The sequence below is a fragment of the Ostrinia nubilalis genome, chromosome Z, assembly GCF_963855985.1.
Source record: "Ostrinia nubilalis chromosome Z, ilOstNubi1.1, whole genome shotgun sequence".
Taxonomy (NCBI): domain Eukaryota; kingdom Metazoa; phylum Arthropoda; class Insecta; order Lepidoptera; family Crambidae; genus Ostrinia; species Ostrinia nubilalis.
The window spans coordinates 12,368,476-12,381,419 of record NC_087119.1 but is presented as its reverse complement, the minus strand read 5'-3'; the positions used below and the strand labels follow the sequence as shown (position 1 = coordinate 12,381,419).

Below are 12,944 nucleotides of genomic sequence, written 5' to 3'. Positions count from 1 at the left end.
TCTAAGGCAAAATAAAAGACTGTGCGAGGCAAGTGATGATGAAAACTATACCGAAGAAAAAGCGTTGTTAAAGCATTTGCCAATTTATGTTCATACTCAAATAACTTGACTAGTTGTTGAATCAACCGGATTCAAAGTGAAGAAGGGTAAAAACCTAGTTTCCAGACACGTGCTTTAACCTTTAGCTACTGAGGTGGATTTAATTTCACGTAAACACTGACGTGGGGGCCTGAGAGGCCCGTACCCGTACGTACATATGTGTGCTTATATTTAAAAATATGTAATCTTTTTAGGGTTTTATGTTTAATAATTATTAATAGTGGTTATATTTAAATACAATAAAACAATTTTTATGTAAATTATTTGTTAATAACTACGTATTAATTCAATATTTAGAAAACATGTAGCATTTTTGGCAAAAATCTCATGAAATCATGATTCACAAAGTTATCATGAAAAATATTCATAAATTCAACAAATCAACTTAGAATCTTAATTTTCAATAGTCTTTTTAGCTAATGATATATCAGTAATCCTTATATGAAATAGGGGGAAAAAATTACACACATCAAATAGTGCGAATTAAACACAGTCAGGATAAACTTGGTTTGCTCAGTGAAGGAAGGCATACAAGTTTTTAAAATGTAGATTTCATTTGAATCTTCAAAATACATGTATGGCACTTGGTTTTATCGTTTAAATCTTGATAGACAGATACAGGCTTATCATTTCCTAGTATACGTGCCAAAAACTACTGTTCTTCTATTTTTCGTTAAATGCTGGTTATTTTTACTTCCGAGATACCGCTTTCTCTCAGACGACGTACTGTGGGCTCCATTTTAAAGATTTTTTCAAATTATTTTAAGAAAAGACGACAACTAAATGAAAACTATAGGCAAAAAAAGTTACGCCAATACTGAGGTGGGGGCCTGAGAGGCCCACAAGAAACTTTAAAATTAATTTACCTACTGAAATTGCGCGTGCAATCACGTGCACCGTTGTTGACAGCCTCGGCGCAATGAAACTCGAAGGTACTAAAAGATTCGCGTGTGTTGTGCACGTGGGAGAGGAGAAATTCAACAATTTGACTTTTGCAAGGCCTGAGAGGCCCCCACGTCAGTAGTTAAAGGTTAAGTTAATTGGAATAAATGTAGCTTTTTTAGGCCTCTCAACATTGGCCTTCATTGAAGAACATAAGTAAACGAATACGTGCGCGTGTGAGACACTATCAATGTATTTAGCCAAAGTAAGAACTACTTTCACTTTTAATCTCTATGTTTCAGATCATGGGCTGTGAAGGATTTCGCACCCGATGTACCCCAGTACGTGCAGATATTTAGACCTGAAAACAAATTGCATGTCAAATTCGCCGAGTTCGTGGTCTGTGAAGATGAGTTCAAGTATGCGTTGCTTGCGAACAATTGCACATGCCCTGGCGCCTCTACCTTGGTAACGCTGCTTCTACACACTAGCAGAGGACAGTGAGTAAGAATTATATTATAACTGAAAGATTGTGATGGCGCTTGACGTAATTGGCAAGTGAGAATACTGTGAGCTACAAGATGTAGATGACGGGAAAGGCGACGACGACGTCGCGAGGTAGCAACGGGAGCATCATCGTGCAATAGAAAATTTGTTCCCCGCAGGAAGGTAACGAGAAAAAATATAATGTAAAAGAAAATTTCTTGCCACCATTTTATGGTAACTAATAACCAAAAAAGGTAAACGTTGATTTCGAGGAAGAAGCCACTATTTATTTTGTCATTGCTCGACTATCATGTAGGCGTAAGGGCTTCCTAATTCTCCGTCTGTCTCCGTGAATTGAACAAACAATTTATGCCACTCTACATAGACTCACCAAATAATTAACTTTGAAGAAATTTCATAAAGCAAGTACGTATATAGATATACTAATATGTATATTGTTTATCTATCGCTTTTTTATTAATAACCATAAGCAATTAAGCCTAAAGCTCCACATGGTTCGCACATTGTATACAATCGAACCGCAAAAGTGAGATGAAAAATGTTCACTGGTTCCAATAAAAATCGCAAGGAACTAATGACAAGTTTCACTAGTTTTACCGGGACTACTTCCACCGGAACTGGTGAGAACAAAGGGAAAGAAAGACACAGGAGCCGGCACGAAGAGTCAATGCGGATTGCAAGATGGCAAACAAAAAACAGCAACCTATAAGATTCCTCAATTCAAATGTAGGACAAGACCTAGTCTGTCAGCAGATAAATTCAATATGTGGCAGAAAATTCTCGTCACACAGCGTTTATCATTTGATCTTGGTACCTAGTAATAAATAAAGCAAAACAGCATTCTATAGTCTTTCAGTGATCGAAATCCACGCGAGCAAACTTGCCGGCAATTGCTAGTAAAATATAAGATCATTATGTCTACAACACACGACTTCGAGCATTTGCACTGCATCTCTGATCCGACCGTCATAATGTAACCCTTTTGGTACGAGTAGCACGTACAACACGTATGTTAGGAAAAATATCTTTGCGATTTACAATACGTAGATCTACATAATTCCGTAGCGTTAGAGTAAATCTGATAGTCTTATGATACCTGTGTGTTATGAATTCTAAAGTTTCAGAGAAAGATTTCGTGATTCTTGTAATTTTAAGTCAATCCAATCATGTTAATTTGGTAATGATTTTCAGAGAAGGCCAACAATCGCCAGAGGAGTGGCATCGGCTTTACGGAAAATGCTCCGGAAATGAGATATATCACATCGTTTTAGGGGACAGTCGATTCTTTGGAGAATACGAAGGAAAAAGCTTCACTTACGCTAGTTTTCATTCCCACAGGAAGTAAGTCATTAAAACATAATAGTTCTATTAATATCATCTCGATTTCTATTAACTTAATATCTTTATAAAGGTATGGCGTGGCGTTAGTTGGTGTACGCCCAGCTGAATTGCCAGAATTTTACGAGGACACAATATTACTGAACCCTGGACCTCGACACATCATGAAAAGTAGCGACACCTGCTACTACATGAGTATAACAAAAGAGGAAAACTCAGCTTTTGTTGTTTCCGAGAAACAAACGGAAAACAGACCGACTATTCCCAAAGATCAAACGACATGTAGCCTTCTTTCGAACGAGAAGAAGCCAGTCGATGAGGAGGAGGGCTCTGGCCAGCAGAAAAAACCAGACGGTAGTAGCGTCGCTCAATACGAACTCCCACAAGTGATTCTCCAAGCTCCCGCGAGTTCCACACCAAACGCATCGCCATCACGCATCAATCAAGCTAATACCGTATCATCCGCTAATTTTACTGTCGCTAGCTGTGAGTGTCACAGTTGGTTAATTGCCTCAAGCAGTTCGAATACATATCCAATATTTCCAAATGATAGTTATGTCTTCGAGCTGTTTTTTACTGTATTTATTATTTGCTTAACGTGCTCCATTTCGAAAAGAGATCCATTTTAGTAATGAACTATAAAATTAAGGATAATGGAGCAATGCACTCACTTCCTCTGTTTAAAAGATACACACGACAGCGAAGATGTATTTATCTCCTTGATAAGTATTCATAATACTTAATTAACATAAAGTATCTTAACAGTCACATACGTTTTTCAAATGCAGATAAGTCTGTCTTCGCTTCAGTTTATATTAGACTAGGTTTATCAATAAGTAATTCAATAAACTATTGAAAGTCCAGATGGCAGCCTCCACAGGTCAGGTCAAAACTATGGGCGGTGAGTGCGCTTTGTGTTGATTGAGACAAAATAATGTCGTTTTCCGTATTTCACATTCGAAATTCAATTTAACATTATCGATTTAATTTATGCATGTTTTGATGTTCAATAAAACCATGCAATTCAGTACAATCAAGGGATTTTTTTCACCTTTAATATTCGTATCAAATACGTCGACTATCATCAAGCCACTTAGCTTCCTTGTACATTCACAGAGTGTCTTGCACTAAGATTTGTTTTAATGATAGGTAGTTAATTGGTTATGTCTTCAGCAGTTTAAGTTTTAGCGTGAATGAGTACTATATCGCATACACCGAACACGATGGAATCACCATGTAGGTTTTCTCCCTTATTTATTGTTTTTATTATAATACTTTTTTTCCTAGTTTATTGTTAATCGTTGTACCTTAAATTTTCTTTATTTGTGATTATTCTGAGAAGTGGTAATTGTTTTTGATTTTAGAAACTATCCTAAACGATATTACTCTCTGCAGACAGACTGACTACACAGTTAAATACCTAAAATATAATACGTTTATATTAAGTTTTGAAAACGTTTGTGGAAAAACAAAGTTTTTGAATCTTACATCTACTCGTAGTTCGGAAATCGGAAGAAAATGGCCTAGTGTTCCATTATAAGATTGTCAATGTTGTTCTATCACTGACTTTGCTGTAAATAATGAGCGTTTTGTAGAAAATGTATCTCAATTTGGTAGTTATAAAAATCACTTTTTTCTCTCTTTTCACTACACAACAGACGGCTAAGTGGCTAGATGTTACTTACGATCACCCACCACGCGCAAAGTTACTCATAACTTACACCCAACATAAATATGTGCTTACAAAGTTATACTTATTCAACTTTGCGTCTGGTTATTTTTAGATCTGTGTCGTTATTGTACTCGTATTATTTATAAAACAATTTTCATTATGCTGGTTTTACAATTGGTTTGTAAATGTTTTGCAACAATATCGTAGTTATGCAGTTTGAAATTCATTTATTATACTCGCTAACATCACAACATGGCATTATACATATTCGATTTTCATTTGGTTAATTCAATGAAAACCCTCTTAATTAATTTATAAAATAACTCAAAATGATTTATATTTTGAACTTATACAATGAAGAAAACGTGTTAATAATATATTTGTTTTATTTATACAGCTAAACTTGGCGAAGGCACTTCCACGTCAGACTCTAGGACTTGTTTGAAGGATTCGCCGGGCACTGACAGTGCCACTGACAGCCATTTGTTGTTGCCAAAGCCTGACAATTCCAATTTTCTGAGTCCAGACGCTTTGAACTTCCGGAGAGGTAACTTAGTTTAGTTGGGTACACTCGTAGGTACTTGCAGAAATAATCATACAAATTCAGGCCATGATATTGACGAAGCCTTAATTAAGAAAATGAGATCCTATAATTGATTTCAAAGATCTATAACTAAAAATTGTTTTTACATTACTTTCAAATAGAAATAAACTGAAATTATCAAAACCAATATTCCCAGATATCGTCCATTTCCATGACGCACTAAATCGTTTTGTGAATTTCTTATACAACAGGTAGCAGGAGGCCGTCAATTTTGCCAGTTCCTGACATGGTGACGAGCAGTCTCAATAACATCCCCTCTGACAATCAAGATGAGGGTGCGGATCACGAAGACGAAAGCGAGGACGAACTGGAGGACGATGTCCCATGGAGGTCTCCCTCAGAAAAAATTGCGTAAGCACAAACTTTAGCTATGCTTTAGATGCATCCCATATGCACGCCGAAATCTTTCTTACATACTCTATTGTTTATTTAATTAGTTTAAGCCCGTCTCCGTTCAATCTCAACGTAGTATTAGAAATTTTTGAGTTACGTTTAAGGTAGGACTTTTGATATTCACATGAAGCCGATATCATTTTTATTATTGATTTCAGCATTATTATTTAGTACTGACTCGATTTTAGTTAAAGATTCATTGATAATTTCACGAATTATTCCACAATTTAGTGGAAAATTCATTTTTGTTCTTTTTATATCACCCTCTTTAGCCTTTATTCACTCTTATATAGATAGCAGTCCAGGATCACGCAAGCTGCATGAAAACTGCACACACATCATTGTTTCATGTAAGTGTTTGCTTTGTCTTTGATTTCTTTGCAACGCTTTATTCATGTTTATTTCCTTTTGAAAATACGTAAGTAGTCAGTGGAGTAGTATTTACCTACATTAAAACATTTCAAAGAAATTCCAATAACTTACTTTACTTTTACATCATTATGTAAGCATTTCTTTTAGGTATTAGCTTTTTCTTAATAATTAATCAGCCTTAATAACTCTACTGTTGCTACTTTTCATGCCTCTATAATTTTATAAGCTTTAAGATTTAAACTGACCAGTATTACAAAAAGATGTTCGAGAAGGTCTGAATATTTCCGCTCTCTTTAAGTGGAATAGACATCACAATAGCTGACTTATGTACTATAGAATTTAATTTAAAATCAGAGGATTCAGAAGTTGCCATAGCTATTTGTTTTCGTTGGCCAGTTTAATGCAACATGTAAGATAATTATGTTTTTTGTTTGATGCATTTTTTTCTGCACTAAAGCCACGTTATTCCATAGTTAAATACACTATCTTCTGATGCAGATACTTGATTAAGTTTTCTAAGCAATTGTGTGCATTGTGTATCTGTAACCCCCTGAGCGTAATTCCCAACTGCACGGCCCGTCCCTGCTCCAGCGATGACATCACCACCAGCAGTTTCTCGTCTCTGGCCGGCAGTGACGTCGCGCACAGCGCCTGGCGAAACGACTTCACTAGGTAAGCCTCAACAGGAAAATAAATTAATTTACCCACAAAACGCATCGTTGTTGGTATAATCCATTGACTGAACTTTTTTCGAAGGTCATGGACAAAAAAGTTATCCATTTTCAAAATATCATTATACTGTTCGTAGATACTTGTGACTATTACTTGATGACATTGATTTGTAAGGTAAAGTAACTACTCGTAAATATTGTATAAATTAGACCCTTTAAATACCTTATTATTCACAGTGGTAAACTTATGTTTATCTCTGCACATGTCCTTAATATTATCAAGCATGTGACGTCCGTTTTGATGTTGAATGTTAGATTTATCAGCACTAAATTTAGAAATATTCACAGACCCTTTCACCTGTATGTCGTATGTTATTTCCTTATCGGATGTTAGTTGTAAGTGTCCAATAGCAACCCTCAGTAAGTATTTATTGAGGTTTTCTGATTATTTCTTATTTTGAATTTTATTATCTAATCCAACGTTATTTTATTCTCGCTTTGCTTCGATGCCTTTAAGATGTTATTTTCTTTAATAAATCAATGTTTTATTTCGCGGTCGTTAGCTGTTTAACGATATAACTATGAGAATTTTCCAGGATCGTTAAAGGATTTCCGCCAGTATCACCATTCATTGGAGTGAGTCCGACGTTGTGCTACCTGTTGAAGGAGAAGAAACCGCTTTGCTGCTTGCAGCTGGCTCAAGTTTGTGAGCACTGTGCATACCGAAACGCAAAAGAGTACCAATGGCAAAACAAAACGATTATACTCGCAGCGGACTACGCTTCCAATGGGATTTACAACTTTATAATTCCACTGCGAGCGCACTTTCGCTCCAAGACTTCGTTAAATCCTATCATTCTATTATTGGAAAGGCGGCCCGATATAGCATTCTTGGACGCCATTTCTTACTTCCCTCTGGTATATTGGATGTTGGGATCTATTGATTGGTAAGTATACTGATATGTATCATTATTTATACTATTGGCAGTAAGTAGCTATTAAATTAGCTTTTTCCATTAATCAGAATGTTAATACAAATTAAATAAGTGTTGTTAAAAGGATAACATTGTTACAGCTTAGACGACCTATTACGTGCCGGCATCACCTTGGCTGAGAACGTCGTTGTGGTGAATAAGGAACTATCGAACTCCGCCGAAGAAGACAGCCTCGCTGATTGCAACACCATCGTAGCTGTTCAGACCATGTTCAAGTAAAGAGTTCTGATCCAAATGATAGCATTCTATTTACTTAAGCTCATGCGAATATATAATTTTGATAATGTTACGCTAGCGAATTCCTATTCTTACCTACTATGTATTTTTTTTAAATTTTTGAGATATCCCTCTGGCTAACGATAGTATTATCATACAAAGTAACGCCTGCTATACACTCCAAAGGCAGGCATAAACGTAATTTTTGGAGCTAGTGCGAATATATCTCTTTTATAGTTTTTACACGTTACACTTTTTATTTCAGATTCTTCCCATCGATCAAATCCATAACAGAATTGTCACAATCATCAAACATGCGATTTATGCAATTTCGGGCTCACGACAAATACGCGTTACACCTCTCAAAAATGGAAAAGGTCTTTTTCGTAGACTAAAATAATTTTCTTGTATATAATTATTATTTGTTATTTTCATCGACTGAGTAACCAACATAGAACATTTATATTTTACAGCGTGAAAAAGAACGAGGATCACATATCTCTTACATGTTTCGACTGCCGTTCGCGGCCGGCTCGGTCTTTTCTGCCTCAATGTTGGACACGTTGCTGTACCAAGCATTTGTAAAGGATTACGTCATAACATTCGTTCGACTCTTGCTGGGAGTAGACCAAGCGCCGGGATCAGGGTTTCTTACTTCGGTAAGTTATGATATGAAATAATCACAGATGCAAAGTTTAACCTACTGCGTCGTTAATTTTAAATATGCTGGCGAATCGTGCGATATCACTACCACCGCCATCATCACTCACATCTTCTAGCGAATTGATAGTAAACTTTGCGAATGCCATGTTAATGAATTTACAATGCGTATACATAATCAATTGAAATTGTAACAGATGAAAATTACGAAGGAAGACATGTGGATCCGTACATACGGTCGGCTGTATCAAAAATTGTGTTCTACGACCTGCGAAATCCCAATAGGGATCTATCGTACTCAGGACACTAGTCTCACTGATCCCTCTCACCACGTGAGTATGTCGCCACGGACCCCATCAAACTGGTTTTGGTCACGCCTCGCGAGAATGCGACCATCGCGTGCCTCGGTGAGTTGGTTCACTCCTACTCTCAGATACTTCTCTCCTTAAATACAGTCCTTTACCTCCTGCCATCTATCTCTGACCGCTATTCAAATATTACACCAATTTTAAACTTCGTACCTAAAACCATTGTGATAAAGTGTAGTAGTCCGAGTCTTTGGACTGTATTTCGGGTTAAAGTTTTGATTCTTTTTTATCTTTATTCCGCGTCAGCGTCACACTTTTTCCATTTTATTGATCTGTTTACATAATATACATCTGAGCCTAACACTTGTGGCGTGTCTGTAATTTAGTATAGTGTTTACAAACTTTATATTTCTCACGCGAAACTTTGTTTTGTCTTATAAAGTACACGTGCTTTAACTTTATGATTTATCGCAAACTGCTAATAGCCAACGAGGTTGAAATAATTGAATTGCTTTAGCGCGGACACATTTAAATCAAAACAGTACATCCATACAAAATCAAGATCGCTCTACGGCTGGGAAAATTGGCATAAAATGATTGTGAGAGTGAATATCACGCACATCTCCGTCTGTTCCAACTCGATGATCGCAGTCCCGCCTCTGTGTTGTGTTCGTAGTGTGTGTTCTGCATGTTTTGTTATAGAAACAACTCAGTAATAGTCTCACAACTAGAACATCTGAAAATTTGAATATTCCATTGAATTTGGGCAAATGACTTAAGATGATGAATTATAATTCCAAACAATCAGCATGAAAAGACAGTCGTTCCTTCAAATGACAAGAATTTTAATTCAGCGTCACAAAGGAAAATGGTTCAAGTATAGTTAAGTGGAAATTGATAATAGAAATCCGCAAAATGCTTTTGCTTATTGCATGCTTTCTCTAATGCAGTTGAAACCCACACGTACTGAAACCTCATTCTTCATAAGATTCAATCCTTCATAGTTCAGAGCAGTTAAATTTGGATGAACGAAATGATTTGTATACGTTTAAAACAGTAATTGGCACCAAAATTGTTGAATATGGGTGTGATTGGTAATATTGGTATTGATTGCGAGTAATATAGGAAACATTGGAAAAAACTATGACGCGATAGTTGCAGCAGGAGGATGGCGAGGGCGGAGGTTTGGGGGCGTGCGGGCGCCGGGAGGCCACTAGCTGCCTCGGCGGCTGCTACGGGGAACGCACGCCGGCGGTAAGGTCTCTAGCTCTACCAAACAGTGTCACAATCCATTCGAAGAAAACTCCGCTTAGTACTCCTGTAAAGGTACAGTGCGTATAAACCCGCGATTTGTTCGTAAACAGACGATCACGAATCTTTCGAAATCTATGGATTTAAACGTAAATTGCCTTTGAAAATCGCTGATTAGTGATTGAAATTAAAAGTGAGTCCCTATGCTACTACAAAAAGTAAGTAGGTATTTATTACAGTAAAACGTCAAATAATGCAAGGACGTTAAAAAATTGTGTGATGTATGAGTCCTCAGTAAGCAAACCTGCGAATTATACCGCAAACTTATGTGAAACAAGATATAGTCAAATATTATTCAGATAATCATAATAAATATAAACTGCTCTAGCTGTGTTTGTTGCTAAAAATTTCAGGTGTGGAGCGAAATTAGCAATTTTTAATGCAACTTGTATGTACCTGCAGGAAAACTAAGTGGACCATGTAAGGATCAGGACCGTGTGCATATTGTTTAGATATAAATATCACTTCAAAACGTATAAAGTTAATTACTTATAAGTATAATTATTAGCTCAGATGGAAGAACAGTCGCCCGGCAAGGGAATCGTCGTGGGTTCGATCGATCCGCCTCAGCCAGTTCGAGATTTTTCAAGTTATTTATAATTTAGTTTGAGATTCACCTCTTAACGGAAAAAATTAATAACTATCGTTATTATTTGTCCAGTTTATTTATTAATTTAAGCTTTTTGCACATAAAAGTGATGTACAGTGGCAGACTTGAATGTCGGGTGGCATTCTCTACCAGTAAACAGTTTATGTAAGCGTTAAGGCTTTAATTGAGTAAAAATAAATTTAAGCAACAAAAAAGTGATGTCCAGCTTCCATTTCCGAATAGTTGCATTGCTTTATTCTCCACGATGCCTATTTTAAAGATTTGTCAATTTAACTATAACCTATCTGAAACTATACACGTGGTCCTGAAACTTGCCGTACTTTCAATCGTGAATGGATTCTTACGCTCATGGTTAACTTTTGGGACTTACAATCAAAATTTCTATTAAAACAATGAAAATTCTTTGTTTATATGTACTTTTATTTTTAAATAATCTGATCTCATACGGTTATCTAATAAATATTTTGGGGATGACAACGACTACAGATCTAATGGATTAGGTGTTTTTTGAGCACAACGGTAATGACATTGACCAAATGATGTTATCGGAAGATGAATTGACTGACCCTTACTCATATTTCCCATATCATGTAGATCTCGGATTAAGTAGTTGCAAAGTCTGCATTCTCGGACACAGATAACCCACACTTTTTTGAGTGGGTATGTAACCGGCATCATCATAGATCTCAAAGGTCAATGAATGCAAACCACATCAGTGATCATCAAGGGCTGTTGATATGCTTGCGTATGCTGCCTGTTTGGCATATGCATATGCAAACACATTCAGCTTTACTAAAGTGTACACTTCTGATGGAGCACCACTTGAATTGGTGGAAGACAATGAGGATGAAGAAGTAGACCCTCAGGGCGCCGGACTTAAATCAAAGGATCCCTCAGACTGGTGCCTCCTGATTAAGTCAAATAGAGAAGTGATTCCTCCTGAGGTCAAGAAATACGTACTTAAATTGACATAGGGATCCAAGATGCCAGAGAAGGTACCATTGACCATCACCTGTCACGTGTCTGCAGGTGCATTTATTTGATCTCTAAAGTAGCTTTATGAAAAAAAAATACAGCTAATACCTATTTGAAATTAAAAATCATTCGACGTTTTTTATCCTGCGGTAAATAGGCAAAATGAAATCATGTATAGGTACTGTCAATTCAAATTTAGGGCACAATATTGAAGGGTGGGAGAAGCCACAAACACGTCTATTGCCTCGCTATCCGCGTCCAAAATTACCCACATTTTTTTCTAAAGAATTACCTACTTCATTGATTCATTATTTGTAAAATAGATGAAATTTTCAAAAATTGTAGCTTGAAATAAAGTAAAAAGAAGCAGTGTTCACACTATGTCGGGCTGTCAGATTTAAGGTGAAGATAAATGTGTCTTACTTAATTGCCTTCATGGTGTGTTTCTATATCTCTGGTTACAACAAGGACATCCGATAAACTATTGGAGACGACACATTTATTGGGCTTTTTGTTAGAGCTTTGCATTTCGCGGTTCACACATACTTAATGTCGGATCGTCATGCACTCCCACATGCGCATTGCCCTCGACCATTGTAAGCAGCTGCTTTGAGACAAGCCGGCACTATCAACCATTGTAAGCAGCTGCTTTGAGACAAGCCGGCACTATCAGAGTGTAGGCACGACAGTGTGAACAGCATCAACCGACTGCCAAGTGACGAGGAAACTGCCGGCTTGACAAAGTGTGAAGTTACATAGATATAATAGGAGGAGGGTCTTTAATCGTGGAATTATTAATGTAACCTTCTATCTTTGGTTCTTAAATAACTAAATTATGGTACCGCCGAATTTTAATAAGTGAAGTTGAGTATGTTTTATACACAATAATTGAGGTGAGAGATTCCATCCCACTGTAATACAGAGATAAAATATTTTGCAAAATTGTAAATTGTTCCTAAAACATTTTTCAGCTCCCCGCACTTCTTTTATGCAGCTGTAATAGTGATTAATGGTGTAATGTATAGATTTCGTACCTTATTTCAACATTAGGTAGCGCCAAATACCCCCTCCCCTGAGTAACTATACTTAGCCAACTGCCTCACCAAAATCTTGAAAATTTCATCTTTTTACTTAGAAACATTGCTCCGTCTATTTCCATCATTTTCCAGTCACATCATTAGTGACATTCGAGCAGTGGAGAGAGTTTATGCACCCAACGAAGTATGACAAAAACATTGGGTTCAAAAATAATGTTGTATTCATACCTACCCTTAGATGGAATGGACATACCTTACTATGTTCATTAATTTAGCTGTAGAATAGTACTTAGC

General features: G+C 36.7%; 1 protein-coding gene and 1 long non-coding RNA gene across 2 annotated transcripts in view; both read left to right on the top strand.

Annotated features, from left to right (window-relative positions):
* LOC135086772 (uncharacterized) overlaps positions 1-12,944 on the top strand; it is a 371,747-nt gene that overhangs the window by 115,971 nt on the left and 242,832 nt on the right. The window lies entirely within an intron of this gene.
* The window catches only part of LOC135087224 (potassium channel subfamily T member 1), a 40,017-nt gene that overhangs the window by 25,235 nt on the left and 1,838 nt on the right, over positions 1-12,944 (top strand). Inside the window, exons 12-23 of the mRNA XM_063982063.1 lie at positions 1,284-1,481; positions 2,680-2,829; positions 2,900-3,312; positions 4,896-5,045; positions 5,294-5,453; positions 6,459-6,539; positions 7,135-7,485; positions 7,614-7,748; positions 8,015-8,126; positions 8,205-8,408; positions 8,607-8,741; positions 9,873-9,971. Coding sequence (XP_063838133.1) covers positions 1,284-1,481; positions 2,680-2,829; positions 2,900-3,312; positions 4,896-5,045; positions 5,294-5,453; positions 6,459-6,539; positions 7,135-7,485; positions 7,614-7,748; positions 8,015-8,126; positions 8,205-8,408; positions 8,607-8,741; positions 9,873-9,971 — 2,188 coding nt within the window. The remainder of the gene's footprint in view (positions 1-1,283; positions 1,482-2,679; positions 2,830-2,899; positions 3,313-4,895; positions 5,046-5,293; positions 5,454-6,458; positions 6,540-7,134; positions 7,486-7,613; positions 7,749-8,014; positions 8,127-8,204; positions 8,409-8,606; positions 8,742-9,872; positions 9,972-12,944) is intronic.